Source organism: Falco biarmicus, chromosome 5 (genome assembly GCF_023638135.1).
Source record: "Falco biarmicus isolate bFalBia1 chromosome 5, bFalBia1.pri, whole genome shotgun sequence".
Lineage (NCBI taxonomy): Eukaryota > Metazoa > Chordata > Aves > Falconiformes > Falconidae > Falco > Falco biarmicus.
The window spans coordinates 35,474,355-35,500,796 of record NC_079292.1 but is presented as its reverse complement, the minus strand read 5'-3'; the positions used below and the strand labels follow the sequence as shown (position 1 = coordinate 35,500,796).

The 26,442-nt window shown below is 37.6% G+C and overlaps 1 protein-coding gene across 1 annotated transcript in view; it reads left to right on the top strand.

The window, feature by feature from the left end:
* Window positions 1–26,442, top strand: part of MYRFL (myelin regulatory factor like) — a 41,630-nt gene that overhangs the window by 12,623 nt on the left and 2,565 nt on the right. The window contains exons 7-22 of the mRNA XM_056339753.1: window positions 2,869–3,064; window positions 4,176–4,252; window positions 5,486–5,596; window positions 6,158–6,248; window positions 9,068–9,268; window positions 9,677–9,785; window positions 10,295–10,404; window positions 13,866–14,029; window positions 14,619–14,682; window positions 15,819–15,904; window positions 16,671–16,742; window positions 16,862–16,908; window positions 17,028–17,192; window positions 21,740–21,814; window positions 24,059–24,146; window positions 24,369–24,443. Coding sequence (XP_056195728.1) covers window positions 2,869–3,064; window positions 4,176–4,252; window positions 5,486–5,596; window positions 6,158–6,248; window positions 9,068–9,268; window positions 9,677–9,785; window positions 10,295–10,404; window positions 13,866–14,029; window positions 14,619–14,682; window positions 15,819–15,904; window positions 16,671–16,742; window positions 16,862–16,908; window positions 17,028–17,192; window positions 21,740–21,814; window positions 24,059–24,146; window positions 24,369–24,443 — 1,731 coding nt within the window. The remainder of the gene's footprint in view (window positions 1–2,868; window positions 3,065–4,175; window positions 4,253–5,485; window positions 5,597–6,157; window positions 6,249–9,067; window positions 9,269–9,676; window positions 9,786–10,294; window positions 10,405–13,865; window positions 14,030–14,618; window positions 14,683–15,818; window positions 15,905–16,670; window positions 16,743–16,861; window positions 16,909–17,027; window positions 17,193–21,739; window positions 21,815–24,058; window positions 24,147–24,368; window positions 24,444–26,442) is intronic.

Here is a 26,442-nt window from a genome sequence, read left to right as displayed (position 1 = left end):
TCCCTCTAATGGCCTAAAACATTAAAGAAAAATGGAAATAGAAGATACCTGTATTACTTCTGGGCCCATATAACCTAGACTTTAATAACTATAGACATATATGTAGAATGTGCAACTGTTTAGTCAAAGATTTAGAGTTTTCGCATATAAATCAGAACTGTAAATGGTTTTTTTGGCCACATGATCTGGGAAAGGTCATTCCAAGTTCACTTTACATCTCTGGTTTACTCCATTCTAGTACTTAATGATCCCTTTTAACAAAAACCCTTCTACAGCAGCCTGGTCAGTTCTCCAGGATTGATGGAAACGATTTGTCACTGCCTCCACAGAACTTAAATAGCATAGTAAATTTTAATGTTCCTCTAGCCCAACCTGCTAAAAGCTCTCATGGGAATTTGGAGTGTATCAGTGTTGTTGCTGGACAACGACGTTCCCTGTTTGTGCCACGGTCATAGAGGGGCAGTACACATCTTAGTGTGTCGCACAGAGCCCTCCTCCTAAGGTATTGACATGACAAGAGAGCAGACAGCTCACTGTCCACACCTTTCTACTCCTTTGGAGCTGGATGGGCCAAGAAACCTCCAGCTCTGTGTTATAATTGTCATTACAATATTAATGTTTATAAATACAATACAATAAAAAACTAAATGGAAGTGGCTTCCAACTCCTGTTACACTTTCAGTCAACAACTGCCTGACAGCTGTGAGCTGAGCCAATTACTTGTTGGTTCCCATATACTTAAAATTGAAGCTCCAGAGTCACATTTCTCGGTGGCTTGTGTCAACAAAGGCAATGTTGATGCTGAGCATTAAAGCATCCAAGTACATGTATTGTTGCCATTAATGTGGAAGGGGATTGAGATATTATTTGCAGAGAAAATTAGTGTTACTTTTAAGTGAGGTCAATGGCAGTGCCTTTGTTCCAAGATGCACTGTAATTATGGCACAGATTTTGTGAGTAGTGATCCTGTATTTTGTTAGCCTCATAGAGCCATGTGGTTATCACTCCTCAGTGTGGAGGCATTGGTCCTCTACCTTAAAATTGCTGTGCCCATTTTAAGGGCAGTTCTCAGGTTAATTATTTTCCATTTTATTAATCCAGTATTTTAACCTTCTGATTGTTTCCTTTTCACAACAAACTGCTGTTAGCTGAGGTAGATTCATTAGAAAAGGTTACTGTACCATTATTTATGCCCTGCATTATGTTTGCTTGGCACTTTCTTAGCTGCTTGCCCCATTACTATTGTGGTTGGTAGGAATCTGTTCTGAAGATGTCTAAAGACTCAAATTCTGATTAGAAAGAGGAATTTGAAGTGTATTTCTCATAGAGAAGTTTGTGTGACAGGGATATCCCTTGCTACCTGAAAATTCTTCCAAGTTTTACTGTACTGCTTGGTAAGACTGATCATTCTTTGTGTGATCAGATCAAAGTATGTATTTGCTCTTAATTACTGTGACATACTTAGAAACTGGTAAGTGTGAAATTCCTCTTTGGGAGTCATTGTTCCAAACAATTCACCTTGGAGAAATGGAAATTTGTACATTTGCTTCTCAGTCTGCTTGCCTGAGTGTAAGCAAATACTCTGAAATTGCTTTAAAAGTACCAGGTAATGAACTTTCTTCATATCTAAATCTGAAAAACAATGCCTTTCCCTACTATGAAATGCACACATTTCCTACGTAAATAAAAATAATTGCCAGTTGTAGGAAGAAACTGAAGAAATTTTGCTTCTTTGGTGGTTTGAGGAGATGGTAGGCACTTCACTATAATTTTGAATATGAATTAACATACGACTTAGCAGTTTTGGAATAGTTACAAATTAAGTAGCTTTCTTTTTATTCCATGTTCCAGATAATGAGTGATTGTTTGAAAGGGGATTTTTTGTTCATAATTTATGAAAAGATAATAAAATCTGTACTTTTCTTGGGAAGTCTGTACATTTTGATTTTTCCAACTAATAATGTGCAAATGAATGGATGAGCTCTAAAAAGCCATTATCAGTAATTGTGTTAATGAGAGGTTCTCAGTAGCATCAGACAAGATCATCATTATCAAACTTTCATTAGTGAGAAAAGCCAATGCTCATGTAAGAGAACCTTGCCATGTAGTCCTATTATTTCAGAATTATTTGTCACTTAAATCAGAGGACTGGAAACATTGTTGGGATGGTGAGTTCACTGGCTTTTTAAAAAAGATCTTTTGATGCCTTTCCTTGTTTGCTATGAATCATAAGGACAGAATGCTCTTTCTCTGTGAGTGACAAATTAGCCCTTCGAGTAAAAGAAATTGGGTTTCCTTAAGATTTGGTAGGAGGGACAACACTATTAATGAGAGTTTAGTAGTCATCTGACCAGAGGGTCAGTATCGATAGCTTTTTTTTTAGCTTGAGTAAAGCCTTATTGAATCCCAGCAGCTTCTGCAGAAGCACTTGGTGTGGGAATTCAGGAACAAAACAGGGAGTCTTGCTCACTCATCAGCATGTTGTTGTCTGCAGCACTAGTTCAGCTCTGTTGGTTATAGCAATGTTGTAATGAATGCTTGAATACACTAAAAAGTTTCTTTGCAATTTTAGGTGCACAGAGTTCTTTTATACCAGATTTGTAAGTGAGGATTATGTAAGCTTCCCTGTCTCTGGTTTACAAATATTTTGTGTGTCAGACTAGAATTAGAGTATACCTTATATGCATTTTCAGTTTTACACCTCTAAGATGCTAAGAAGAAAATACTAGCAGAACTGGTGATTGTAAACATGTATTTTGGCTCCCAAAAATCAGATGGATTTTCAGACCACATAAAAAAAAAGAACTCAAGATGTCACTCAAATATGCCTGTACTTAAAGTTGCTATTTTTTCTTCTTGTTTTTGTAGACCCACTGTAGGATATCACATCGTCACAGATAAAGGATTTAATTTTTCGACAACAGATGATGCCTTTGTGTGCCAGAAGAAGAATCATTTCCAAATCACAGTCCATATCAGAATCACTGGACATCCAAAATATGTCAAAACTCAGCTGGGGGGGAAACCAATAGAAAAGTTTTACTTGAAAGCTTTTGGAATAAAGGCAAGTATTTATTCTCTTTATTAATTTTAATAAGTTAGTATATGATTATCCATAGAATAAAGTAAATAATTGAAAAGAACTCTTTTCTTAGTAATTTTTGACCAAGAACTGACAGAAGAGAACGCTTTTAAGTTACTAGTGACTTCTGTTTGGAACTGTTTTGCAAAAAGAGTGATGTCTGATGGATGCTTTTGCTGATATATGCTGAAAGATGTCATGTTTGCCTGTTTGCCACGGTTTCAGTGGCTTCCCTCTCTTTGGCTGAAATTTTGTTCCCTCTGTGGGTAGTGCAGGGGTGTCAGCTGGTATGTAGGTGGCCAGTCTACCCAATGGTCAAAAAGATGTGTTGAAAAAAGCAATTCACAGAGCAAAGAAAAAGAATCAAATCTGTTTTTCCTGAACAGTTCATGTGCAGAAAACCAACAAAATTTCCCCATTTCTTCTTGCCCGGCTTTCCATTTTCATTTTAAGAACCAAATTCTTCCCAGCCAATATGGGTTCTCAAGCTTGCATATACAGAAATAGTAGAAAATATTAATCTTTCTGAAAGATTTTACTAGTTTTTTTACTTACTACCAAAATTCAGTGGTTTAAAAAATCCATGTAGCTGTTTTAAAAGGCAGTTACTACCAGTTTTGCTTAATGAAAAATGCAGAACCCCCCCCACCATTCCCATCTGAAGCAAAGTGCTGCGTGGTACCATTCCAGAAAGATACAGAAATTTACATTAAAATAACTTACGGAACTACCTTGCATAGGTTCAGTTCTCATGTTAAATATGTACATTTATGCTTTGGGTTAGAATGAGCCAATAACAGTATAGATTCAGAAAGCATTTTTTCTTTTGCAAATTAATGCATGACTTTTCCTTTTTTTTTTTACTTCTTATTTTTTTATTTCTTTCAAAAGAAAGATTTGGGTCTTCAGACTAGCTGTCAGATGTCAATTGATCAGGAGCCAATTCCTGCATTAATTTCTATGTAGTGCCATGAGAAATGAGAGAGCTTTCATGGTTTCAGACACAGTTTGCCTATTAATTTCTATTGCAAATGTTATATGTTTGAAAATTTAATATTCTTGTCATTTTTTGAAAATTCTTTTTTCTTCATAGGTGGAAGCTCCAGATCAAACAGTTGCTATTGAACAGTCTCAGTCAGATCGAAGCAAAAAAACTTTCCATCCTGTTAAGTAAGAATTTTGAGAAAAGTATTCCATTTTATTTCAATACGTGATTAGCCTGAAATGTGATGTAGTTGTTTCTTGGAAACTTATAGTAGCTCTAAGCCAGTTTTCTGATCTTTACCCAAATTCCACTTTGGGTGCACACATAGAATAGCAGTAGTAACATGTACTTGGTCTTTTTCGGCAGCTTTATGAATGTGTTAAGTATGCTTATCCAAAATATTTATATTCAGATAGCAACACTGTGTACAGTGTTTAGAGTTGTATGGCAGATGCATTGCCTATTTTAAAAATTGTCAGTAATGTTCCTGTTCTACACAGGCGTGAGATGTATTTGCAGTGTTTTTAAGGGGAGTGCCTCTGCTAGAAACAAACTTGCAGCTTGGAACTCTCTGCCATTCTTCTGCGTTTTAACTTACTGTCAGAATCAATGTTTGTCCTTCTGGCATAAGTCTCTTCTGTTGTAGCTGTTCTGTTCTCTATAAATAATTAAATAAGCCTTAAACCAGAAAGTGTCAAGTTTGACAGGACAGTGCTGGGATGAAGGCTTCAATATCTGCAAAATGTAATCTGCAAAAATGAACTTTGAGCTTGGGAGAAGAGCTCAATTTTCACTACATTACCTCTATCATGGCATTTTTCTTCCTTTTGTGTGCTGAAGAATAGATTCTGAGCGCGTGTAAACTATTTCATGTTGACTGTTTGGTGGACTGTGATTTTCTCCATGCAAACTCTTTATTCATATTATTTCTCACTTACAGGAGCAGTGCTGCAATGTATTTGAGACATAGGTGTATATTTTATACTTCCAGACATGCAAATTAGATGCAGGTGAAAAAAAGGACAAGCAGTAAAATTTATTTATTTTAATGTGGAAATTCAGATTCAATAATAAGCGACGTTAACCTTAGCAAGCAACAAACACCCATCGTATGGAACATATACGGTTTTATTATGTTCAAGACTGTGTACAAATAGACCAAGAAACACAAGACTTCTATTACTAAGAACAATTTCCCACTGCTGGTGCTTTATCCTGTTTATCTGCTTGACACAGTCACTGTGTTTTTAATACATTTTTATAAACCAGGGTTACTGCTGGTTTTACTTGGGTTCCTCTGTTAGTTTCATTTGTCAGTTTTTCTCAGAACTGTTTTAATGAGTTTGAGGAAATCTGGCTTGAGCCAGGTAGATCTCCAAATGCTTGTTTCCCTGATCTTGTTTCCTTTTCCATTTTAGAGTTGATCTGCCAGGGGACCAAATAACTAAAGTAACACTGGGAAGGTTGCATTTCAGTGAAACAACAGCAAATAATATGAGAAAAAAGGGGAAACCTAATCCTGACCAGAGGTATTGCTATAGCTAGTTGGCCTATGTGTGTAAAGTGGAAAAGAGAAGGTCTACTTTAGAATGGAGCTGATGTTTTTAAAAAATGTCAGTGTTGCCAGATCTGTGATTTTATTTAAAATTCTGTGATACTTGGTATCTCCTTAAAGGCCTCCCTTCTAGAGTCACAGAATGATATGAGAATTAAAGAAAATACCTTATCCTCCTGGTTAGAGATCGTTTCAGGAAATCATAGCCAGAATGATGACTGGTGAAATCAGGAGGCCAAAAACCCAAATAATGATAATTTTCTACTGAAGAGGGAAGGCTTTTCATCTTTGAGTCTTCATTACTTAAATTTGTCAAAATTACTGTGATCTTTGTTCATTTTCAGTGATTGTAAAGATTGAAAGGGCATATTACTTGAGACTGATGGAAATACTTTTTCATATTGTAAGAAATACATTGAAAAAAAGTTCTGGCTGTCTTTTTATGTATAAATAACAGCAGTTGTATTTAAAACTATTTTTTCTGTGAGAAGACATTACTTCAATTATTGTCTTGATTAAATCAATTTCAAATTAGATACTTCATGCTGGTAGTTGGACTGTATGCTGCCTCTCAGGACCAATTCTACCTACTGTCTGCGAATGTCTCTGAAAAGATCATTGTGAGGGTAGGTAGAAATTTATATTGCTGTCATACTTGTGAAAAGTATTTACTGTTTTGATATTCACAGGAGACAATGCAGGCAGGATTCTTGCACATAAAAATTTCCATTGACTCAAAAAGATTGAGAAAAAAATATAGTTGCGTATTATATGACTATGTTGTTATCTTTTAATTATTGGGGTTTTAAAATGTTAAAAGTAGAGCTATGGAAGAATTTAAAAAGAAAGCTTGCTCTGAACTCCAACACAAAATATGTTGATTTTTTCCAGATTGTTTTTTCTTTGAGGTGAAACGATTTCCTGCACTTGCCAGGAATTTGGTAAATGCTTTCATTGGCTTGATGCTTCATTTTCAAAGGAGGATGAGAAGGTAAAAAAATGAAGGGACGAAGGTTGAGCAGCTCTAGGAGGATTAAGACCCATAGCTGCCCCTTTCCAGTGTGTTTCCAGAGTGTCCCAGCTCATAATTTGGTGGTTGTAATAAAGGTTTTAAAATAGAAAAAGGAAGAATTGGTCTCTCTTCCTCGTGACCATTACTTTTCAGTCCCCTGATCCACATAAAATTTTCCTTTTTAGTGCTCAGCTTTAGCCTACAGTTAGAGTTAGACTTGGAAGAGAGGAAAACCCCAGAGCTCATTGTAACAGGAGCTATGGAGGGTTAGGGTTATGAGAGAGAGAAAGTATAGAGCCCCAGCGTGAGTGGGGTTGCAAGGGGTCTGCAAGGGAAGATGAGGGCTGCCAAAAGCTTTCACTCCTGGCCCCTTTTCATGTGACCAAGAGCTGGTGGCTAACATTTGAACTGGGCATAGTGGAGTTACGGTTATTTCTAAGGCAAAGATTATGTTTAGAGCTTAGAAAGATAGGAAATGCGTAGGTGCCGTGTGGTGGGGCTGCAAAGGATGGTGAGGGCCTCCAGAAGATTGCAGGCCAATAAACTTTTTCATGTGGGCCAATCGAGGAGCTGCTTCTTGTTTGCATGGGATTTTTCTAGTCCTTGCCTTCTGCTGAGGAATAGGCTTAGCATCTCGTTTTAGACTCAAATAAGACCAAGAACTCTAGTGTATTAAGTGGGGCTGGGAAGAGGCTCCTAAAGAAAGGTCAGGGTTGTCAAAAGCTTTTAGTCCTGGCATCATTTTTTGTAGACCATTGCTTGAGTCCTTTTTTGTGGCATGTTGCCTGCTTGGGCTTATGATTACAGCCCAGTTTAGCATTCGGGTTCAGAGAGAGCAGAAGTGTAAATCCCCAGTATGTGTGGTGTTGCCCAGAGGTTTCCAAAGGAAGATGAGGGCTTTCAGAGGGCTTCAGTCCTGGCTCCTTTTTTGTCTGAGGCCATAACTTTGTATTCTCTAGTGCCATAAACCCTCTTCCTGCAGTTAGTTAGTTTTTTTGGGGGTAGTATGGCCTAGAGCTCCTTTCTGGGTGGAGCTGTGAAAGGGCTTTGAAAGCAATGTTTGGAGTTCAGTAGTCTTCTGCCCTGCTGAGAAGTTTTTCCATCCTGGCTGTTGCTGTGGGTTCTTTTACTTCAGGACACTGAAGCATTGTGTTTGTATCGTTCTTGTGTATTTAATTATTTTCGGTTTTTGTCCATTAATTTCCACAATACTGATTTTGTCTGAATTTCTCTTTCTGCATCTAGCAGTCTTAGAAATACCATCTCTTTACTAATTTGGGAAAGCTGTTGAATTTTCACATTTGACTCATCCTTGGAATTATTGTTACCTTGTAAGATATACATTTTTATGTAAGATTTAGAAATTTACTTGTTTCTACCATTTTTAATGACAGATTCTTTTGAAATTTCAGTGAAGAGAGCTTCTTCATGTGTATTGGGGGAGTTTTTTAATAGGAATCCAGGGAGTGAGATTTTGCAAACCTGGCCACTATTCCAGGCAAAGTAAAAAGAAGGATCAAGGGGCCATGATTTGAAGTGGTGAAAATATCAACAGGAAAGCTGGAAAGAAAGAAAAAGTCATTTTCCAGATGCCTGGGATCTGGAGAGGGCTTCAGTGGCAGGGTACAATGAGCCAGCCACTGGCTACCTTAAAGTGGCAAAGCTGTGCAAATGCAGTGCGAGAGAAGGCAACTCATGTGATGGCCCTTTTTACACTCAAATATATTATGACAAAACTACCAGCTGGGGAATGGTTATCAGACTTATCAGATCATGCTCTAATCGTGACACACAGTGGTAAGTGCACAGCACCAAGCCTTGTAGATGGCAAACTTGTGTGAAAGCCTGGCTTCTTTAAATGATCGTGAACTTTATATCATGATCATACTTTTATTCAGACTAAAATTTTAAAGCCTGAATTCAGAGTTAAAAAAATAATTATTGAAGTCAAATACCTTTTCTAATTATACACACTGTTATTTTATTGGTGTTTTTTGAAAGACCTTCTTTCCTTGACATGACATTTCTAACATGAGTTAATTTAAAACATCACAGGGGATTTTATGAACCACATGTGTTTAATCTGTGCCTTGTTTGCTCTTTTCTTATTTCCAGCCTCAGCTAAAATTTGCTGGTAAATAAAGAATGGTTATGTGCTATAATGTCAAAGTTAAAATTTGGAAAGCTTTGGACGTTGACAGTTTAGCTTAAGGTGATAGTAAAGTAGAATTCAGGAGAAAAACAATGACGCCAGTGCTGTGTGAGGAGAAACACTTAAGTGACTCCACTCTGGGTTTTTTTTGCTGGTGTGTTAGAAGAGCTCTTGAATACAATTTAAATGTTAAAGATCTGGCATTTCATTTTGCCTGAATTTCTAATGGAATAAGCAATAGTACATCTATGCTGTACTATAAACATAATTTTTTCTTCCAGGCATCTAACCCAGGGCAGTTTGAGAGTGACAGTGATGTACTGTGGCAGCGAGGACATGTTCCAGAGACGATAGTCTATCATGGTCGAGTAGGAATTAACACAGATGCACCAGATGAGGCACTGGTTGTCTGCGGAAATGCAAAAGTTATGGGCAGAGTCATGCATCCATCTGACAGCCGAGCAAAACAGAATATCCGGGAGGTGAGGGATGTGGAGTATTTAGGGCATTTATGTTTGCACGACAGCACACGTGTGGATCATTGTTGTGACATGTGAAGCAGCTTTTTTATCCTGGGTGTGCTGAGATGCTGGCCTAAAGAAACCAGACGTACCAGCGTGCTCTGTGGAGCTGTCGCCTGTGGACTTTGGAAGAGGCTGCCCATAGAAGCTGGGGATATCTGTGTAAATGGGAGTTGTCAGACTGAAGGGTAACTGGCAATGCAAATACAAATAGCACTCTGCTAATGGGGAATGGGAAGATTGTCCCTATTTTTCAATGTGAAGATTGGCCAAGTGGCTGTGTTAAGCTTGTTGCTGTCCCAGTGGCGTCCTAGATGCCATGACATTCTTCATGTTTCAACATGTTAATCTTGGTATTTATCCAACTAGGTTGATACGAATGAGCAGTTGAAAAGAATAACGCAAATGAGGTTGGTGGAGTATGACTACAAGCCTGAATTTGCATCTGTTATGGGAATAAAAAATACCCACGAAACAGGTATTCAGTCAGCTCTGTTGCCATTTTTCATTAACTTCCACTGTTGTCCATTGTGCTGTAGTGCCTTTTAACACCCTGCTATTTCATCCTCATTTCTTATGACACTACAATCCTACACTTTTCTGTGTATCTCTTGTGACATAAAAATGCCAAAATTAAGTATTTCTGGTAGTTTTCCAACTTCTGTTTCAGTTTTTGAAGATAGGTTATTTTTCCAGAGGGTTAATGAGAGTGAAGTATGTGAACACAAATAATTTAACTATGTGATCACAAACAATTTCATTCTTATTACAGAGAAATGAGAAATGGGAATTCTAAGGGTTTCTGATTGTTTTCTGTGAAATGGAAAAAAACAGAAGTGAAATCCTGGGTTTTCCTACCACATAAAATTTCTAGGTCATGTTTGACCCTACGTGTAGCTTTTAGGATGGTCAACTCAAAGCACAAACCCATGGTCAATGGTATGCCACTGTGTTTCCTGACTTTAGTTTATGTTATCTTGTGAACAGGAATAATAGCCCAGGAAGTGAAGGAGCTTTTACCAGAAGCTGTTAGAGAAGTTGGAGATGTTGCTTGTAACGATGGAGAAAAAATAGAAAACTTCCTCATGGTTGACAAGGTATGTTTGTGAGATAGAAAGTGGAGGTGTGTATTTAGACTCTTGTATATGGAGCAATAAACACACACTATGCTTTATAGAAAGCTGTAGGCCTCCACATGTATGTACAAAACCAATGTTTGGCAAATCATTGAGAAAAACTGAACCACCAGGTGTTAGTAAGTAGCTGAATCTTTTAAGGACAGAAAGTATTTACATTAAAATCTAATTACAGTAATAAATAAACATACAATAAAAAAGAAAAGGAAAAGTTCTAACTTTGCTGAATAAGGATGGATTGGACCATATTCATGGCATTGGTCCAACAAGTGGGACTCCAAAACATTCTTTTGGGTTTAAGTTAATTAGCGTTCCAGAAGCGAATTAAGAATGATGGCATTCTATTTGTTAAATAAAAAATTCCTTACTCTAATCCTGGTGTAATCACTTCACACCGAATACAAATGCTAACTCTGTGTGCTCTGTGTGGAGGTTCTTTTGGCCATCCGAAATCCTTATTATAGCTTCAAAATCATATACTATAAAATGTTTATGTCACACAAAGTATCACCATGCTCATAGGTTGGAAACAATACCTTAGTCTATTGTCCTGTGCTCTCTTCGCCTCTCCATTTCCTGCAGAAATAGGACTGCAAGTGACTGTCAGTCACGAAGTCCAGTCACACGTGACTGCAGGAGGCACTTGTCCAGGACGTTGCTCAGAGCGGCCTCTCTGTTGTGCGCTGGTTCACTGCAGGCCAAGAACCACTTCCCAGCTTACAGCTGATAACGGGAAGGGGGAGGTTTTACAGATTAGTAACCTTAACTTGTCTGGGTGATGTCATGAACACGATCCTGTATTCATTATAATCACGCTCTTTCATTATTCTATAGAAAACATGTTTACACTAGCAAACTTGGAGAAAATATCTATAAGAAATACTGCAGTTCACTTGTCTTCTTTTGATAGGCTACAAGTACGTTAAATTCATCGGTTAAATCTGCTAGACTGTATTCCATATAAAGGAAGCATGAATTAGACACCTTGAATAAAGCTGTGGAAAGAGCACTTTCTAGAGACACTATTGAAAAGGAGAGTTTTAGCAAATTTGCTGTATTTGGTCAGGGTTCCAGCCTGTAGCTGATTTCTAGATGCTCATAGAAGAGCAGTGGTAGATAGTGACACTAGGTTTATTTTGCCCTTTAGCCCTTCCTGTTGTATTCTGTGACAGCTGCAGCATCATTTGCATTTTTGAGCCCCCACAAAACTGCTTTGGAGTAGTCGTTTTTTTTCAGACAAAATTTTTAGGTTGGACAATAGAGCTTCTGATTTATATTTCTCTTTGCTGAAATATCACATAAAATACCATCTATAACAGTGCCTCACAGCACTGCTGTTTGGGCCCGTTGTGTTCCCTTGCTCCTCTGTAGCTTGACAATCTGGACAATGCTTGCCAGGATGTCTTCCAGGGATGTGACACAGCAAATGGAGAAAGCCTCCTACACTTGGTGATTCTGCTGTGAATGTGGCCCAAGCAGGAATGAGTTGTTACAGCAAGGGCTTATTTGCTGCTTAGCAATTTCTTGACTACTTGGCTAAGTCTGGTACCACTTCACAAACACTTCGACATTGTTTTAATGCAGTTAGGTAAATCTGTGCTTTCTCCTCTTTACACCTGTGGCAGAGCATGTGAATGTCAGTTCTATGACCTTTGGGGTGACAGGCAGAAGAGATCTGTGTCTAACAGTTTAAGAATTCAGAAATTTGGAACATATGATGTCCAGGTGGAACATCTTTAAATGTCTGGAGCTCCCAACTCCAGAATAGCTCATCATGTTGAGTAGTAAATGGATAGTACTTTGTATCTTTGCTTTCAGTTAGGCAGGTGATGTGGCCTTGAACTTTGTTATCTCACATTCCAAGTTTAGTTCCAGATAAGCAGGATATTGGCTGGTTTGGTTGTGTCTTATGCCTGTCAAACTCATTCAAATTAATTGATTGCATTACACATTTGAATCAGACTCTGCTACTTTCTAGAGAAATATCTCAACTGTGTGGAAATTTGCTGTTCTGGGACAAGAATCTTTCTTCTTTTCTTGACTGCACTGTGCTCAGTACTTTGTCATCAGTGAGGCAGTAAGACTCTAGTCAGTCCTTTTTTCCCCAATAAAGTATTCCTTCATTTTGCCAGATGAGCCATCTCAGACTAGTTGAAGTCACCTAGAAGAGATTCATGCATGATATGAAGAGAATAGAAAGGGCAGCTGCTACATATCATTGATATGAGGATAAGTGAATGTAGAAATGATTTCACAGTTCTAGGCACAGGAGGTTATTTTGAAGTCACTTTTTAGTTAAACACTGTTGGTCTTCTGGTAGTAGAGAGGTTTGTAACTTACCACTAATACCTGTGCTCTGGTTCTGTTTGTACGAAATACTGTCTATTTTTGTGGAATGCGGTCACCTTTCAAAGAAAGGTGTGTGTGATATTTACAACACAAAAGGCAAAACTCTGCTTTTGCCTTACCCTCTCTATGACAACTAGACTGGAGCACTTAGCAACATTAACTGCAGTAATAGCTTCATGCAAGGTTTAATGGCATCAGTCTGGTTGTACGTTAATATGAGAAAGCTGTTCTTTCAAACACAGCAGAGAAAATATGCAGTCGCTGTGCTCCTACAGTGGATCAGTAACCATTTTTGGCTCAGAAATGGAAAAATACTTACTACCTGGATGATTGTACTGAGGGCTTCTCCAGAAGCAGGTTGATATCTAGACAATAAACAGGAGGTAGAAGAATAGAAGGCTTTTCTTGGCTAAAATATTCAGAAGGAGTAAATGGAGGGTGTCTGAACTGTGTTAGCTGCGGAGCTGATCATGGTATTAGAACCCATTAAACTCCTGTAATAGGCTGGAGAGGTTGAAGAGAAGAACAAAATATTACGCTGTCACAGCTTGACCTCTGGTTTGGATCTTTCCCTGTCTCCCTGATTCCTGTGTGATTCACGTTAAGCGTACAACATGAATAGAATCTCTGGCTTGTTTGAGCCAGATTAGTCAATCCTGTCAGTAGATGGTTGGATGTACATTTTTCAAAGGGGTTCTGAAATCTATATTTAGCTGCAGTTCTATAAATCAAATAGTAGATGCATGTTGTGGCAGTGTTAAGGTTTAAAATTCAACACGGTATGAAGGTAAAAAATAGTTTAAATTCTTGGTCTACAAAGCCATTTAGCTTCTTTGTATTTTTCTGCAAGTCCTCATTTTCAATTTACTGCAAATTGAATATTAAGCAATTTTTTCAGTCTAGTAAAAGGATTCTATAGCCATAAGTGCGTTGCATTTACAGTGAGGTAACACATATTTTCATTTTAAATATTCAAAGTATCCTTACATAGGTGAATTCTGTACTTATTACTGCTTGTTATATCTGATTGCTGAATATACTGTATCTATTTTTGCCATTGTTTTGCTTCTCAGGATCAGATCTTTATGGAGAATGTTGGTGCTGTAAAGCAGCTTTGTAAACTAACCAACAATCTTGAAGTCAGAATAGAAGAATTGGAACAGTGGAATAGGAAACTGGCCAGGCTGAAACGGATGAGCAGTTTAAAGTCAACAGCCAGTGAAGAGAGCAAAGTCAGGTACCTCTGTCTGTGATGTTCTCTGACTGTTGTCACAGAAGTTGGTAAAGTGGTCTTTGTGGTAGAAGTGAAAACTGATTTTGCTTGACAGTAGTGTTCAGTTAATTTCCAGCATTTAAGTTGTGCAAAAAATACAAATGTCTCATATTTTTTAGCTCTCTGAAAAAACTAGTGTTTGCAATGGCTGTTAAATTGCAGTCATTTTTGTAATTGCTTCAGTTGCATAAAGCGAGGGTAGGCTATGTCCAGTTACAGTCCTGGAGCCTGGAAACTGCTGCTGAGAGGAATCTGCAGAGCTTCTTCCGCAAGACAGAATCTTCATTAGTGCTTCAGTGATGAGCATTTCCTATTTCTAAACCATTTCACCAAGTTTTCTTTGAAATCAAATGCAGTGTTTAATAGCATTCACCTGAATGAGTTAACTGGAGGTCTTTGTTCTTGAAAATGAATCTGATGACACTTCTACCTTTCTCTTTTTAAATGTTAAGACTGCAAAAGCAAGTGACATTAACACCCTATCGAAAATGTCTCTTTTTCATTTATTAGTTGCTGAAGCATTTGAATGTTAAAGAGATCTTGTTTCTTACAGCAGGTATAGTCGAGCTACTAGTCTTTTGCCATCAAAAAAATCAGTCCCACTAAAATCCAGCAAGGTGAGTGAAATTAATTTATGTGAAATATGCCTGTGAGAGATTTTCTAAGTGCTGAAATATTGGTGAAAGCTTTTATGTTAAATATCAAATTCTTTAGCCAGAATTATTTAATGTCATGCTAGAAGCTTAAAAACTAATTATACCAAGATGGAAAATATGTATGATACACTTCTACTTCTTGCCTATACATTATGTGAGTGAGAGTAAATACATACTGTGTAATGGTGTGAAGGAGGACAGAATTGTTGAGCCTGTAAGTCTGCTCACATGGTGCAGTGCAGCCTTACACAGAAATGCTTGGTTTGGCTTTTTTTTTGGCTTTGTTTTGGTAAGTCTGCCCAGTGATAATTCTTCCTCAACTTTCTTCCTCGGATGAGTCTGCAACTGTGATTGCAGTTAGCATCTCCTGTCTTGTACTGGATAATGCTCTTTCAGGTGGTTAAGACCTGGCTAGGTTGTCGTTGCTATTGGTGAATGACTTCTGCTTGCCCCTATCCTGGTATAGAAAGAGGAAACCCCTTTTCACAGGGATGGAATGAGCTGGGGAATATATGTTGACCTTTTTTAAGACAATCTTCCTAGACTGCGGAGTCCTGTTCTGTAAGATGAACCAACACTCGTTTGCCTACTGTGCTATTGTCCAGTGCCCAAAGAGCAAGAGAAAATAATAGTTCAAATGTTCTTTATTCCACAATGATAATCAAATGCTCCATCATCTAAGATCATCCTACTTGTTTGGAAAGTGCCTTTCTTCTGTATTTACACCAGCCGTGGTTTAACATGGTCTGAGCATATCCTGAAAGCTGCTCATCTTCTAGTTCTGGCCACTGCTTACTGAGTTCTTAATTTGATTTTGAAATACTTCAACAGTATGAAAAGTGGCAGGAAAAAAAAGAAGTAGCTTTTATTTTCACCCGTACTTTCTTCCTGTGTAATGTTTGTGTTCCTAGATTATCAACAGCGCACTCAGTTTTAGGGAGCCTTTCATTACCTAAATTTTTCTCTGTATATGTTGATTATATAAAGATGACTTGTATGGTTGCTCTGAAAGAAACAAGGCTAACTTAAAGTCAGACTAGTGTAGTATTTCTTACGTTACTTTACTTACATTAACCAAACTTCTCTATTTTTCCTAGGTTTGTTTGTCCAAGATGAAAGAGTCTTGCTCCATGAAGATTTTCCGGGTGACTATAATAGCTTTGATTGCTATTATGGCACTATGGTAACAATTAATTATCAAGAAGTTAACTTGTTTCTCCCTTCCCCTTTTCACTCAAATAACACAATATATTAAAATTAACAGCAAATATGCCTGGCAATATTGTAAAGTTGAAATTTTTTCAGAAAAGTGAGATATTCATGTGGTGTACCCACAACTAATCTCTGTCCATGTCACTATGTATGGTGCACCTTGAATGTATCTTGGCTTGTGCTACAGATGCTAAGCTGGACTTGCGAGCCTCTACATGTTTTATGCAATCATTCTGTGCTGAAGCACAGTTTCTGAGGTACAGAGTGATTCTGTTGTATGACATAAAACTGGACTTGTTCCAATGTGATAGGCAATCCTATGACTCTGAAAGTTTAACTTGTGACATTGGACTTGTGGAAAGGAAAATATGCTCTGCACTTCTGAGACTGCCATTTTCTGATACCAGTCAAAAAACCTGTGTCTTACAATCTCTCTGTGAACTGAGTGCTTTGAACTGGTTTAGTGATGCTATTTACAATGGAAAACTGACCACAAATTGTGTTGAATATGAGCATATGTATATATACATATATGCAAGTATATGAATGCAGTACTGTATAAAAGTATCTGATCTAAACCCCGTTAAATTAAGTTGAAAATTTTCCCACCAATGGGGAAGTGGTTAGATAGTTAGTCTTACATTATTACATTTGGACAAGGCACCTGTCAGGGTATTATTCTTATTATGTTACATAAGAGATGGATGTAAATCTACAGAATAATTCTCTTTCTACAGTGCTTTGACAATATCGACCCTATATTTACTTAGCATTCATGACAGACGTTTTGAAAAACATCCGATGTACAGGCAAGTAGTTAAAATAGTGTTAGTGAATTAGAATTAGTAATAGATAGTGGACCAGTCTGTTTTGGTCCACAACTGTGATGTGCATTTCTTAATTAATTGTTTTTCTTTTTCTTCACCAGCAGTACCTCAAGTTCTGTTCTACACTCTCCCTCTACCACTACAGCAGGTACTGTGTCTCTGCTCATCTGCATACAAATAACAGGCTTTCAATTTCTGTGCTATTATAAAATGCAAGTAGACACACAACACTAGTGAGAATTGTGTCTTTTTTTTTTTTTCCTTTAGCATTGCAGGAGGAAAGTACAATTTCTCAGAGCACACAACCCATCAGCAGGATCCCTGAAGTGAATTTCTGTGACATTCTGCCTTGTGACAAGGTCTATTGTTGTCCAATTCATCAACCAAAAGTCAAATCTCTAAGTTATACGAAAACCAATGCAAAGGAGAAACGTAAGTTGAAGCATTAATTTATCTTATTTACCATTTAAAGACTATATGAAGAGTGTGGGGGAAATGGCAAGAATCTTTTAAAGGTAGGTAGCTTCCTACAAAAGAACCTAGTCCAGAGGATTTAAAAAAATCCTGGTATAACTAATCATTACTGCAGTCAATATGTTTTTGACAAATCTGGCCTGGTTATATTTAAGAATTTTGGGTCCTAAGATATTTTGTCAGGTGTCACTGTTCTTCCTAGCCATTCACGGTAAATGGTTTCATGTGAACCAGAAGGTCACTAATCCCTTTAATTAACCTTTTGCTACAGTTGGACAGGAGTTGACTGGGGGTAGTGGAAGGTGAATTAACATGTAAAAAATCCAAAAACACTTAATGGTGTGGTATCACAGTGTGGTGACATTGCATCTTTTCTGTGGGCAGAGACGGAAATTCAACTGCCAGAAAACATAAAACTTAAAATTAAATCTCTGCTCATTCGGGGAGGGTTTCTGAGTAGAGAAATGTTATTTGAAGGCAGAACTCTATGAAATAAATTGCTTCTACTGGACTGAATTATTTTTCAGATATTGTCTGCCAGATGTTGTGTGTGTAATATATGAGCAGGTGTATTATTTACAACTTTCATAATATTTATAAGAAAGAGTTTCTATGTAAAGGTATGCACACGTCGTTGGAATCTGTATCCCTCTTGCTCAGACCTTAACATTGTCAATGTCTGGAAGCAAGCATTAATGTTACTAAACCCAGCATTCGCACTCTTCCTTTCTTGGCCTTGGGAACAATTCTTGCACCAACCACAGTTGACAAGTTGAGGCAAAACTGGGGACGGATGCAGTTGAGCCTCTGAAGTACAAATGTCTGCCAGGGCAGGGATTGCCAATTGCTGTGACACTCTTACACATAAACTGTTTCAGTGGGATTCACCCACTGGCCTTTCTTTATACTGCAAAGTGCTGTTGTCTGCAGACAAACTGCATGTAAGTGGTGCTTGTGGTTCTTGTGATTAGTGCTGCAGTAAGCCCTGTGGCAGATACAGCTCAATACAGTGCTTTCAAGAGGTCATACCTAAGTGAATTGTATTGCTCTGAAGCCTGAAAGAGTGTTGATTAATTAAAAAGACAATCTCATTTACAAATGAGGGAACCGTAGATGGATGAAAATGAAACATGAAAAGCTTCTATTCCCAGCTGGCTGCTTTTGGTATTAGGTGGAAAGGGAAGATAAGAATAAACACAAAGCATTACCTTCTCAAGGTCTTATGCTCCAAATAGCATTAAGTGTGGATCCAAGAGTGAAAAATCAGCACAGTACACAAGCTACTGAAAGATTTCAGATCTGCACAAGTTTAATGAAGCTGAATTTATCCCCAGATGGAAGGTAACAATGTCAATATGAAATCCAAACAGAAGGAAAACCAACAAGCTGCTTGATCTAGCTGTAGCCAAGATAAATGAAAAGGAAAATGTTATCAGAACGAAAAGATAAAAGTTAAATGTGGGGAATAATCAAGATAAACAGTGGATATTTTAGAATCAGCCGATTAGTCTGATCCACGGAAAGATAAATCTATTTGAAATTACAGTTGAATTAAATGCTAATTTAGGATATTTAATAGATCTTTTACTGTTCCACCATGCGATACCTGAATTCTGCGAGTGCAGGCTACTACTGAATGCATCTGTTGTAGCTCCTAATCCCTTACAGTTTGGATTTGTTGGGGACACTGTTAAGAGTGTTCAAGTAGAAACAAAAGCATTCATAAGCAAGACAAAACTTATTAAACAAAATTTCAGCACATCTTTATATAGTCTAGCTTAAGGTGGCCTTTTTTCCTCATACTTTATTTGTCTTAAGATCTGGTTTCCCTGAGGGATTTAGACTTTTGAACTTCTATTGATTTCAGTGGAGCTGAGGAGAATGAATACCCTTCAGCATCTGGACCTTTTCAGCTCTGTGCTTCCATGCCATTAGTGCTCATTGCTCACCCCTTCATATAGTGTCGCTGATAACCAGGGGCTGTTCTTATTTTCTCTTAGAGTGTTGTTTCTCCCTGGTGTCTCTCCCCTCACAATATAAACTTGGTGAGGGCTTCTGCTGGATTTTGGTCAACTTCATGCATTTGCGTTTTTTGTCTTCAGATGGTAGTTAACGGATTCATAGCAAGGTACCACCACCACAAGAAATCTTCAGCAGGTTTTTTCCATGCTACTTATAGAATATTACAACTTGTGAATTACAACCCAGAAAGTGCTTGAGGGAAGCAAAAAGGATACTGCATTTATTGAATAAGTTTATCTGAAGCTTATCTGCAGATAGTGGTTGTCCCCATTACATTCTGGTAAAATGCTCATACTTTTATGTTTGTTACTGAATTGGATCTTCACACCCCACATGGGCCTTTGAGAAAGCCCTCAGTTACTGTATGTGACAGAGTGGAAGTTTATCATAATTTGTTGAAGACTGCTATGGTGTTTTTTGGTGTTTCCTGGTGTTCTTAACTGGCAACTTGAGCTCCAAATAAAAATAACATCAGGGTCCAGTTTTCTACATATCATTTGGATTACATCAGCTTAAAGGACAATGAAATGGTAATTTTATGATGAGTAAAAAAACAAGTAAAAGTACATTTCTAGACTGGATACTGACTCAGTTTAAATAGTTGAAATCTTAGTGAAGTAAATCTGTCTCTATCCTATTTTTTATGCAAAATTCTGATATTCACTTAATGCTTTCTTCCATCATTGCGAATAAATCACAGTATTAAATGTTTTGTAATTCAAAATATTTAATAAATATTCCTGCCAACACTTGCATGGGTGAAGTGTTTTATCTACAGGGAGAACATCCTTCTTTCAGTGAGCAATCTTTTACCTGTAACAGGCAATACAAGTTTTCCTACAGAATAGTTCTCTTTTAATGAAAATGTGAAATGGCAGGGAACATTTAATGCATTGCTAACATACCTAGACTATTCAGAGAAAACAGAACAAAGTGAAAGGAAGATGTGACAACTACTTTGTAAATTAAAACGGAGAATGAGAGAATGAATAGGCTATTTTTAGATCTGCCTCAAGACCTACTGTACATGTATAACTGATGACATGTCTTCAGCAGCCATTTTTCTAGGTGTGTGGAACAGTGTAAAGAAATTGGACAGCAGATGACTACTAAATGCAACGGTTACCACTTCAGTTGACAGAACTGGTACATCTGTAAGATGAACAAATAAATAGAAAATGGATTCAAGGAGTAACTGGCAGCAGTATTACAAATTCATAACAAAACACAAAAATGATGGAAATCCCCAAGATGATTTTGTATTACATTGCTTCTGGGCCCTTGAATTTCAGTTGTTAATGTTGTTCCGTGCTCCTAGTCTACTAGCATGAGAAAAGTCTGGATTTTCTTATTTTCCGATATTACAATGAAAACCAAAATCAGGAATGAATAAGAGAACAGTAAGGTCAATCCAGCCATCTTGTTTCAATCTCAATGAAATAATGCTTTTTGATCCTTCCTTTAGTAAATATTTTTTTATAAAATGAAATGGTGACTTCTATTCTGAACAGTCATTTTGACATCAGAATGTTTCCTTTGGAAAACATGGGAATGGAACAATTTGGTATTCTAGAAATACATGATTCAATTTTTTCACAGATGAAACGGTATTTGATGAAGCATGTTAGTTTAGGCAAGATCGACATTTCTCAGTGCCAGTTTATTGGTAACATGTCTCTGGACAGATTATTGGCTGACAATTAGTGTAAAAGCACAGGAATATCTTTAAACAGTTTTCCATGGGCTTGAAGGGCCATTTGCCTTCCCCAGGTTGTAATATATGATGATTATTCAAAAGATCTTTTCTAGAAGAGTGCTGAGAAGATTAGTAGAATAATAATAAAAAAATAATCACCTTATATTTCCCAATCTAGTTCTTTGTTTGAAATTACAGAGGTGACATCAGTGAACATAGTGATTGTGTTGTTAGAGCTGTGTATTAATATCTTTAATTTGGTTACTTGTCCTTCTCTCTCTGAAGTACTGTGTCTCATGTGGGTCAGTCCTTAGTGTCTCACATCTCATGTTCAAAAAGCTAAGTTATTCCCCTGGCCTATGTTTGCATGGCAGATGTCTATTCTTACTAATGCCATTTTCTCACTAGTAAGAAAGATGTGGCTTTATGATCTGATTTGTGCTGAAGAGCCTGACTGGATGTTGATTTTCACTTTGGCCCTCTATTATAACAATTGGTGATATTCTGTGTGTGGGATGAAATTCTTTGTATGAGGCTATTTTTTTAAATGTTTTAGAAATCCTGTAGAATTTCAAAAACTTGTTTCTTGTTATCTACAAACTTCTTTTGACTGTATATATCTTCTTCTGAATAGACGTGATTTGTATTTTAAAGGTTTCCTTTTTGGATATGCATGCCTTTATCCAAGAGATAATTAACAAAAGATCTTCTGGTGTTGTATTCATATTTTGCTGTTACAACTATGCAAGCCTAACTTGGGGACATTTGTACTTGCATCCTTTCATAGGAAACAAAAGTGACATGTTACCTGAACGAGAGCCAGTCAAAAAATCTAATGGAAGACCTGATCTTGGAAATGACTGTAAGTCCCATATTTTTTTATAAAGCTCTTGAAATTTTACTTGTATAACTTTGAAGAGCTACATTTAGGTTTGGAATTCTGCTGCTGGAATTTAGACAAGTTTCATTTATAACTGATCATTATAGAGAATTAGCACTCAGGAATCTGTTAAATACCTGTGATTCACTATAATTTTCTTGTCATTCCAATTTATTCTTACATCTTCATTAATTTTTATTTTTTTTTATAGACGTTCTGGCTGCCCTCTTTAGAGGGTTCTTAAACTTGGTTTCAGATGCAATAAAATGACAAGTGACACTTTCCTTGACAGGGGCTAAAATCTTGTAGGGTGCTCAACACTGCTAACAATACAGCAAAATGCTTAAGGATATGAGTGTAGTATTTGTGTGCAGGAAATGCATGATACAGTGTAAAGGAAGTGTTTGGGTTTTGGTTCAGTTGGCCTAATGCATTAAAACGTCAGCTGCTGAAAGGGGGCATCTCTGCCTTGGGATGCTGACACTGCCTGCATCAGTGGAAATGAAATCAAGTTCTTCGACACAAGACTTTTGGCTTGATTTCAGGGCCCCCCTTTTAGTGACTGCACACTGCTGTCAGAGCCAGTCTGGGCTGAAAATACTGATTCTTCTTCATAAAGATGAGTATCTGCTGATTACGTATGTGGTGATGGCATGCTCTGGCATTCGTTCAGTATGAGCAGGATTATGCCTTGTCTTTTCTGTTTATGTGGATGCTCTGGTTTAAGGTTTGGGTTTTTTTATAAATATTTCATTAAACATTAGGCAATATTTGGATGATAAAACATCTATACACTGGCATACACTTAAAGCATGTTGCTACCTGAGGCCATGTGAGGAATAGAACACAGGTTCTGCTTGGGTATGCCCCAGGGATGATCGGAGAAAAATCATTCCACTTCTGATTTTTTTTTTTCTTTTTTTTTTTTTTTTTTTACATGGCTACACACCTCAGGAAAGGTCCTCTGTGGCATTACTATGATACATGTTGTAATGAGATGTTGTGTAATAGGGAAATGTTCTTCTGTACTAGTTCTTTGAGATGAACATGCTCAATTTCCCTCTGTGCCTTAAGCATACCTGTGGATGTTTGCATGCTGACAGTTAAGTATATATACCACACAGATGTTTTACAATCACAGCACAGGTCAGCCTATAATCATCTGTTGCTGTAGAACAGAGGAACAGAAACACAAAACCCGTGTCCTCCATGCAATGTGAAGAGCAGGCTTGGGCCTGTTGAACCAGGTCCTCCATGGGCTTTCTGCACCACACTGCAAGACTCAAAATTTGTCAGCAGCTTGATGCTGTAGGCAACAGCTGGAGTCTGGCTATCTGCTGATGGCTTACACACTCCCTCCACACCTTGGCCTTCCCCAGACCATTGGCAGGGTGTGCCTAGGTCCACTCAAGGGGATTAAACCTGTTCAGCCCCTGTTTGAGGGCCCGCCACAGTTCAGACTGGAGTGGACTGGTTTAGGGATCTGAGATGCTGCAGGTCCTAATGATGGACCTGCACTGACTAGGTGCTGTAGGTGCATCCAGAAGAAATACGCTCTTCAGGATGCAGCTCAGTGCAGTGATTCCTAGGCCAGCTGTGAAAGCAGAAGCTGTGCTGCTGTGTTAGCACACTGGTTCTTGCTGCCTAACTCCCCACAGGACTAATCTGCCTTGGGGAAGAGCCACGCCATCGTGGCTATACTCTTCATCATGTATGTAGAATATTACAAAACTTAAATTTTTCAAGTTCGAGACAACATTTTTTGAAGACATTATAACATTCATTAGAGTTCGGTAGTTTTCCTGCACATAGGATTAGCAACAAGTTTTGTTGCATTCAAAATTATTTCTCTCAGCAAAGATAATGTTTTTCAGATTAATGGTTACTTGCATGAGCATGGCTTCTAGTACAGCAAGATAAACAATTCGTATTCTACTTGGACTGCCATCAAAATAGCCTTCAGCATCTGCCCCAAAGAAAATATCACAATATTAGGTGGCTAGGATATTTGTCCCTGTGAATCAAACAAGAATCTTATCTCCCCTGTAATGGCAGAGTGAAAGTAATCATCCAGAGGCTTTTTACTGAGTGCTAATCTAGACCTGCAGCAACTCCTGTACTGGAAGCAAGGGAGTGGATGCAGCTCTATTAACTGCAATTTTATTATGCTCCTATCTAAGATTTCTGAAATAATCAAGAATAAAACATTATTCTTAATATTTTTAGGGATTGATACAACAATCAGTTCCATACAGATTTTGGAAACTCAGCAAAGCATTGACAGTCGTTATTGTGGTAAAAATCTACAGTGCAGGTAGGTAAATTGTTTTATTATGCTTTATTGTGGTGGAATAAAATACCATTAACATGTCATAGCTACCTGGCTGGCTCCTTCTCAACGTAGTTTCCTCTAGCACGCAGGAGTTTTTTCTAGCTTTTATTATTTTTTCTTTATAAATTTAAATGCAATTTCCATGTTTTTGCAAAGATAGTGTCCATCTCAAAATCCTATGTGTATTAATGCCATGTTTTTCAGGTCTGGAAATTACAGCTATGTTATTCCTGTTAACAAATACACACCCATGGATGTAGAAATCTCACTGGAAATAAAGTAAGTACAACTAATGGTAATACATACATAAGAAGACAGTGGGTCATTTTTTGGATAATAGTTCTTGCCTGATTTCTATTGTGACATGAATTTGTCCCTATTCAGAGGAGTAGGACAAATCTATGCACAACAGTTCTTGATGTAGACTTCTGAGTGGATCCTTTCCTGTAGCATAGACCCACTACCACTTTCAGCCCAATGACAATTTCACCCATTGATGCAGATATTAAAATCCAGTAACCTTAAGGTTCAGTTTAATAATCATTTCAGTAGACATGTGCTCATATATTAGCAGGATTGTGGCCTTTGGCCTAGAGATTTGATTTTTTTTTTTTTGATATAGGGAAATGTTATTAAGGAACATACATAACTAACTCCAGAGAACACCTTTTTTGGCCAGTTGTGCCAAACCCTGTGAAAGGGAATACTTGTGCAGGAACCTCTGGTAATGCATAAAATTGTGACTTACAGCAGGAATAAGCAGCAGACTTACTCCTCTCAGCAGATGTTTTCTCCTCAAGTAAAAGCCTAGCTCCATTGTGTTCTCCCAGAAGTAACAAGCCCTTTCTTTTAGGGCTCTTCTCTGAGAAGGCCAGTGATACCCAGAACAGCTGCCAAACACTGCCTGGTGACACTTAATGACTCCAGTCTCTCCAAGAAAGGGCTCTGTGAAGTTATGGGTAGTCTTTAGGTCCAGTCTTTTGATCTTGAATGTTATCCTTGTAAACATCTGTCTTTTTCAGATAAAAGGAAGTGTAACAGTACTCCTGAAGCCTGCTCATTTTCTACAGCCACTAAAAATTTGTTTTTTAGTGTATACCATTATAATCTAATATGACAGCCCTCCCATGTAGGGATTAAACATGACACTCAGTTTCACTGAAGCAGTTACTGAATTTGTTTTGGATATTGGTTTGTGTTTTGCGGGGAGGGGGATTTTCACTATGTACCTTTTCTAAATACTTTCACTAAACAAAGACACAAAATTAAAAAAAACTCAAAACACTTTGGAAGTCCAAACATACCTGGGTTACTGGTGTGTCCAAATACTGTAAGATACTGTGAATACTTCAAAAATTTGGAAAACCTGTATGCCTGCTGAATAAAATCAAGTTAAACCAACACACACTACTTACAGCACGTCTAGGACAGAGAACGTGCCATTTATGAATTACATGTTTAAAATTGATGTTTCTTATAATACCTTGTTGGTGGGGGGTGCTTCATTGTTCCCCACAGCATAAACTGTAAATATTCACGTCACCTTTTCTCCACCTTCTGCTTTCATTTTTTCTGCTAGCCATTGCATTGCCATATGTGACTTACTTTGGATCTCCAAGCCATTTTTGTTTGTTTATACTCTTCTCAGAAAAGCCATCTGGTAAGCTAGGAAGTGCTGGAAACTCTCTCTAGGGATAATTTGGAGAAGGTATGACCACAAGGTCCTTGCTGTTGAAGAATTCTGAATGAAATTCTGTTTTTACCATTGCTTTCCCAGACAAAGTCTAGGATATTTTTACTTCTTTTTAATGATCTATTTGCATGTGTACAGCGGCAAACGGGAGTTACTTAGATAGGTCCCAGTTTTAAGGCTTGTTATGAGTTTGTCTTCCATAAAATTGATAAATGTCTTTAGATGCCCAGGTGCCCTCTGGCATAGGTATATTATGCCTATGCATGGTGGAAGCCATGCAACTCAAGAATGTCATGACCATTAATTTTTATAAAAAGTTGTATATAGCTTCTGGTATGAATGTGCTTAAGGCTTGAGGAAGTTTAGTGTACATTTCTACATTTATCTTAACAACTGTAAAGATGATGCGGATTTCCAAATGTAAAACATCCTTCATTCGTGGAAGGAAATGGGACCAGGTTAGAGGTTGGTGACTTAGGTTTCTCTCCATATCAGCCAGTGAAGTGAGCTCCTCTGCTTTATTTCCCTGCAATTCAATTCTTCGGATTTCCCTCCCTATATATATATATATATATAGTATTCATG